This window comes from Microtus ochrogaster, unplaced genomic scaffold (assembly GCF_000317375.1).
Source record: "Microtus ochrogaster isolate Prairie Vole_2 unplaced genomic scaffold, MicOch1.0 UNK16, whole genome shotgun sequence".
Taxonomy (NCBI): Eukaryota; Metazoa; Chordata; class Mammalia; order Rodentia; family Cricetidae; genus Microtus; species Microtus ochrogaster.
The window spans coordinates 3770035-3776493 of NW_004949114.1; the positions used below are offsets into that span (position 1 = coordinate 3770035).

Sequence of the window (6459 nt, forward strand, 5' to 3'; positions counted from 1 at the left end):
TGAGTGAGTACATCCCATGTTCCTCTTTTTGGGTCTGGCTTACCTCACTCAGGATAGTGTTTTCTATTTCCATCCATTTGTATGCAAACTTCAAGAAGTCCTTGTTTTTTACTGCTGAGTAGTACTCTGATATGTATATATTCCATACTTTCTTCATCCATTCTTCTATTGAATATAGTTTTTTTTAAGATTTAAAAAATTTTATGTTAATGAGTATTTGCCTTCATGTATGTATGTATAGCACATACATGCCTGGTACCCATGGAGTCCAGAAGAAGGCATCAGATCCCCTGGAACTGGAGTTACAGAGAGCTGTGAGCTTCCATATGGGTGCTTGGAACTGAACTCAGGTCCTCTGCAAAAGCTGTTAACCACTGAGCCATATCTCTGGTACACACACACACACACACCAATTCTTTATTTTTTTCTTTCCCTTTCCCTTTTTTTTTTTCAGGGTTTCTCTATGTAGCCCTGGCTGTCCTGGAACTCTGGAGTTCAATTTGCAGACTAGACTGGCCTCAAACTCAGAGATCCGCCTGCCTCTGCCTCCTGAGTGCTGGGATTAAACCCTATATGCCACCATGCCTGGTACTCCCGTGTAGCCCAGGTTTCTCTAACGTAGTGACCTCCTCCTCCCTCCCCAGTGGGAGAACCACAGGCGTGTGCCAACACAGCCAGATTCGGCCATTTTTCCTTATTCCCTAGTACGAAGGACCTCAATGAATATTGAATCCTTGGTTGTCAAGATGCCAGCTGCATTTGATGCTTGTCTCTTCTGGTGAAGGAGGAAATGCTGAGTTGCCTGTCTCACTCTCTCCAATTGTGCGCAGAAAACTCACTTTTGCCTGGTGGGCTTGGCAGAACGGTGCTCTGTGAATTCAGTGGCATTATATGGGAGGATCATTGTCAGAAGCCCTAACAGCACTTCCTTCCTGAGGAAGCTGAGCCCCTGCAGCTGAAACAATCAGACTGGAAGGGAAGGGAGGGGGAGGGGCACAAGAGCAATCTGGCTCAGAAAACAGGGTAGGCCAGGCAGACAATACCAGGAACAGCCACTGTGCTCCCGAAAGCAGTGTTCGGGATTAAATCTCTGAGCCTTCAGGGCCAGCTGCCATGATGTGCAGCTAGGACTGGTCTTTCTTCATGGGGCAGGGCCAGTGGACAGTTATTGTTGTTGTTATTATTAATGTGTTCCTTTGGGGGAAAATAAAGGAGAAGTAACCTCATGTCTTTTTAGCAGTGGAGGGAGTTGAGTATAAACTGCAGTGGCTTGGGCTTCACGAGTCTTACAGTTTGGGCAGTAGAAGGATTTATTTAGCTTTTCCCTCCAGTCCTGACCGCTGGTGTGCAATAGTGATAAACAAGTTGGGGTGCTGTGGCTTTAGGCTTAGAAACTTCCAAACACGCCATCAGCTTGTTGAATGCTTCTCTGTGTGTGTAGAACAATTGCAGGACAAGAAGAGAACCCATGTGCCCATTGTGAGTCTGGCTGGGACGGTTTCCAGAGGGGACAGACTATCTGCTCACTCATTCATGCCTCCTTGTTTTTCTCCTCTAGGACCAGTCAAGGGTGTGTCCACATCATAGTGGCTCAGACGAAAGACAACAAGTACACGCTGAATCAGACCAGCGCTGTGTTCGACAGCGTCCCTGAAGTGGTCCACTATTATTCCAGTGCACAGCTGCCTTTCAAGGGGGCAGAACACATGACCCTGCTCCACCCCGTGCACAAGCTTCACTAAACTTTAGCCAGCAAGAGCCCAGGCACCTTCAAGGGTGTTGGCACCCAGCATCACGTGGACAGGACTCTGCTACTGCAGACCGGGAGTTGGCGTCTAGAAGTCAAACAGTCTTTGGTCTTAAATCCAGGACCTGTGGTCTGATCCATTCTTTCTCTTCCTGCCAAGTAGCTATACTGTAAGAAAGTATCCCTTGCCTGTTGCCTTCTCCCTTGGAGTAGGAGGTCCGTTTGGGGTAGATCTAGAATTTGGGAGCACTAACTCGTCCCTCAGTGCTGTGCTCCAGAGTGCCTAGCCTCTGAACCACAGAAAATCCCGTGGCCACGTGGAAGATCCTGCAGTGTGAGCCCCTCCTGGGGACTGGACGGAGAGTGGGAAGTGGGAACAGTGGACAGGAAAGCTGTCTTTCTCCGTGTCCTGGCTCAGCTGTGGCCTTCACACACAAGCCCAATTTAAGGACTGGGCATGGGATTATTGGCGGTCAACCTTCCTAAGTGTTTGCTTTCTCCTCTCTGCACATCCGTTTCCGGTCAAGCAGTAATGCAAGCAAAAGCTGGATGGAAGCTCCCGGGTTAAAGTGCTGCCTGTGACCTAGCAGTGCCGTGCTTTGTGGAACTCTGATTATTATAAAGCATGCTCCGAGGAGCTGGCTTCTGATTCTAAGAACCACACAGAGCTCAGCAGCTGTTTCGTTCCTGGGTGATTACATAATTCAAACACCTTTTGTTTTCTCTTCGTGCGTTTCAGTCGCACGAAGATGGAATTATCTTTAAGTTTTCTTTCTAAAATTAGATTTACTCTGGAGTTTTAGTAAATTTTTTTACAACAAAATTGGCATCCAGTTGCAGGAACTGCATCTGGGAAGAGTTCCCCAAGTACAGAACAAGCCAATTTGTGCCTGTGGAAACCTTCTGAAAGGACTGACGTTGTCTCCACTGCCCTCCAAGACACTACATCACTGTACCCTTGTGACCAGAGCGGTCTCCCAGGAGGGGGTCTGTGGGGAATGGGGTGGACCAGGACCAAACTGGACAAATGGTTCGTGCTCAGGTGTGTAAACTGGGCCTCAAGACTGTTGCCATGGCAATGCACTGACCACCCTCAGGGGACAGTGAATGTTTGTGGCTTCTTTCAGGTGCACAAGAAATACTAACCTGGTCAGACTGCTTAGGAAAATACAGCTCTGAACTTAGCATCCGTCACTGGGTCACTGTGACAAACAGGATGTTTTAGTGAGGGTATCGCCAGAGGGTGGTGTGATCTTTCTGTTTTAAAAAGGTGAAGGGTTTTTCTCAGTGGAGCCGGGTGCTCTTCCCAAAGGCTGTTCTCACAGTACGACGATCGCGTGCAGCGCAGGGTTTTCATTTTCAGGTTTTTCTCAGTGGAGCCGGGTGCTCTTCCCAAAGGCTGTTCTCACAGTACGACGATCGCGTGCAGCGCAGGGTTTTCATTTTCAGGTTTCAGTAGCCAGAGTTCCAGGTCCGTTCAGCAAATGTTTGCTATCATTTATTGTCTTGTATATGTGCACTGCTCACTATGTTAAGCCTATTTTTAGCTCATCAATCTAGCCGCAAAGACTTATTTTTTGCTTAGCCTTCCTTACTCTTCAAAGGAAACCGAGCTGTTGTCTTTAATAAACGATGAGAGAATAATAAAATATTTCTGTGTGTGGAAGAATTTGAGTCCACACCCAGCGATCTGATGTATGCGGGCCTGGCGGTCAGTGTCTCCTGGGCTCTGCTGCATGCCCAGGTGTTCTTTGCGTGATCGGAAGTGGAGGAGAGAGTTTATATACAGTCCAGTCTTCACAGTAGCAGGGGAGGGGGCTGTAAAAAGCAATAATATTGCAGCTTAGTGGAAGACCAGTGAGGGAGTAGGTTAAAGCTGATATTTTCTGCCTAGGTCAGGACACAAGGTTACAGATGCCACTGAGCTCACAGCTGTCTGTGGCATAAAAGTACCCTATGTTCTAAAAACAATTAGGCCCAGCAGGGTGTCCTAAGCGCTCACTGTGAGCCTGGGCCAGTTGCTCTGTAGCTCTGTAGCTCTGTAGCTCTGTAGCTCTGTAGCTCTGTAGCTAGTCCTCTGAGCTCCAAACCCTTGGGCTTGCTTTCTTTTTCTCCCGAGAAAGTATTTCCCTGTTACCTTCATTTCTTTGCGTTGATTGTGCCTCCCAGAAATTTTTTTCTACAAAGATCATCTTTTGGTAAACAGGATGCCTTGTAGAGCGGTCCACTTTTTCTCCTTTGGAAAAACATATTTGTAAAACTGCTCTGTCCCAGGGCATCGACTTAGAGAGGGGCCCTGAGAACAGAGGGCCCCATGTGTTCCAGCTAGCTTCCTGGGGGATGGAGGCAAGCGTTCAAGACTAGCCTGGGCAGCGGAATGAGAGGGTTTCCAGAAAGAAAACAGGCAGATGGTATTTCTATTCCTGTGATGCCTCAGTGGCTTCTATTAGGGTGTGTTTGACCCCTGGGTCTGCACAATGAAGTGTAGGAATCACACAGGCCTGGAGGATGCTGAAGAGGCAGAAGCTCTGACTTTGAGCTTCTTCCTGGGTTGTACTTTAGGGCTGGAGAAGTGGCTCAGAGGTTGAAAGCATTTGCTGTTCTTTGCCAAGGGCCCTTGTTCAGTTCCCAGCCACACAAGCTGCCCGGTTCCAGGGAATCTGAGCCTCTCTGGCCTCTGAGGGCACCATGCTTGTACCTGGTACACAGACATATATACAAGCAAAACACTCACGCACATAAACTCTTTTTAAAGCTTGAAAAATAGGAATAAAACAACGGAGGGATTTTAGTGTGCGCCACAAAGACAGGGATGCTAAGCGGACAAGCGACTTTTCAAGTCGTTAGTGCATGCCCTAGCAGGCCCCTGTAAGACAGCCTTACAGCAGAGCTCTGAGCTCGAGGTCAGCCTGGGCTTACAAAGTGAGTTCTAGGACAGTCAGGACTACATAGAGAAACCATCCAACCAAGCAACTAGCACAGCCTTACTCTTAGCTGTTTAAAGTCGCTCCCACTGTCCTGGAGTTCGGTCCGTGGCCTCTGCCTCCAGGAGGGGAGTTGGGCAGAGAACCCGTAGTTCGTGTAGTGTTCTCACTCAATGACTAGCCTTTGCGGTTGGACAGATCTTAATGTTTGGTTCAGAGGAACAACTGTGAAAGAGACTCTCTTTAGTCGCTTGCTAAACGAGTCTGCCCCTTCTGCTAAAATGCCCTTTGAGTTGCAAGCTAATGCCTTATCTTCCCTTGCCACTGCCGAGAAGAAACCAGGGCATTCTAGCTTTCCTTCCTCCTGCGCGTGCTTCCATGATTCTTAGGACCTCACTGATCTCGCCCTAGAACCCCACTTCCGTTCATCTTTCTGTCTTCTATAGCCAGCACCAGTTTAACCTTACATCCCTCAGAATTGCTCTTCTTTATTCTCGTTGCTGCTTCCTATGTTCCACTCGAGAAACTGGAATAGCTGTGAGCCTTTCCTTGGAGGGCCGTTTGCGATGAAAGGTGGTGTGCTACTGCCATCTACTGGACTAAGGGAGAACTGCAGATGAGACCTGAGCTATGCATTTCAGGGTAGTTTGTCTAAAGGATTTCTGATAAAGTTCATAAATCAGAATAAGTGACGACATGACAATTGCCATCTTGAACTATACCTTCCCACAAGAAAGGGTGATTTGGCTCCTAGTATGACAGTCACCCATGAGGTACCTGGACCCGGGCTGGGCCATGTAGTCCACAATCTTCTATTTTTGAAGACCATGCTGTCAACAAATCCTTGAGACCGGCTTCCTGATGTCAAGTTCTTAGCTGTCCCCTATGTTGTCAGGAGGATTGACATTTTAAATGTCCATTAATACATTGCTTTAACTTTTTAAAATATTTAAGAGATTGTAATGCAGGTGGTGTGACAATTCATATTGTATCGGAATCTTATAAACTGTTGGTGCCCTCGCATGGGCCAGCGTAGCTGCGTGCCTCCCAAAGGATGTTTTACTCTGATGGGACCTTCAATAAATGCTTTGCCAGGAAAAACAGCCATTTCGCACCGTTCAGTTAGCTGAGGTTTGGTTGGCTGGTTGTGTTGCATGAGCAGGGCTGAGCTACCCCCATCAGTCACCTCCCTTGGTGGCAGGTACTTCCTCCACAGTCACCCACCTGGGGCTTTCTATGAAAGCACTGACGTGGAAGTGTGCCAACACGGGGCAGCCCACAGCCCGAGCGTCCCTCACGCCACCCTTAGAGCCTGTTTCTCTGCTTTCCCTGGGAGTTAAGATTTTTTAAAAAAAAATATTTATTTATTGTATATACAATATTCTGTGTACATGTATGCCTACAGGCCAGAAGAGGGCACCAAACCTTATTACAGATGGTTGTGAGCCACCATGTGGTTGCTGGGAATTGAACTCAAGACCTCTGAAAGAGCAGTCAGGGCTCTTCCACTGAGCCATTTCTCCAGCCCCTCTGCTTTCCCCAGGGAATACAGTAACAGTGCAGGTTTCCTCCGTGGCTTAGATGTCTTCTGCAGCACCTCTCTTTGTTCTCCTCCTCTGAGCTTCAGAAAGAGTGTGTGTGTGTGTCTGTGTCTGTGTGTGTGTGTCTGTGTATGTGTGTGTGTGTCTGTGTCTGTGTGTGTGTGTCTGTGTATGTGTGTGTGTCTGTGTCTGTGTGTGTGTGTCTGTGTCTCTGTGTGTGTGTCTGTGTGTGTGTATGTGTGTCTGT

At 47.9% G+C, this 6459-nt stretch overlaps 1 protein-coding gene across 2 annotated transcripts in view; it reads left to right on the forward strand.

Annotated features, from left to right (window-relative positions):
- She (Src homology 2 domain containing E) overlaps positions 1 to 3515 on the forward strand; it is a 24683-nt gene extending 21168 nt beyond the window's left edge. The window contains exons 6-7 of one of the 2 annotated variants that reach the window (XR_003378741.1): positions 1559 to 3110; positions 3197 to 3515. Coding sequence is in view for 1 of the 2 variants with exons in the window: in XM_005367195.2 (XP_005367252.1) it covers positions 1559 to 1742 (184 nt within the window). In the remaining variant the exon portion in view is untranslated. Of the gene's footprint in view, positions 1 to 1558 lie in introns of both variants that reach the window. The other variant, XM_005367195.2, reaches the window with a different exon arrangement.
- Positions 3516 to 6459: the final 2944 nt, after the last annotated feature.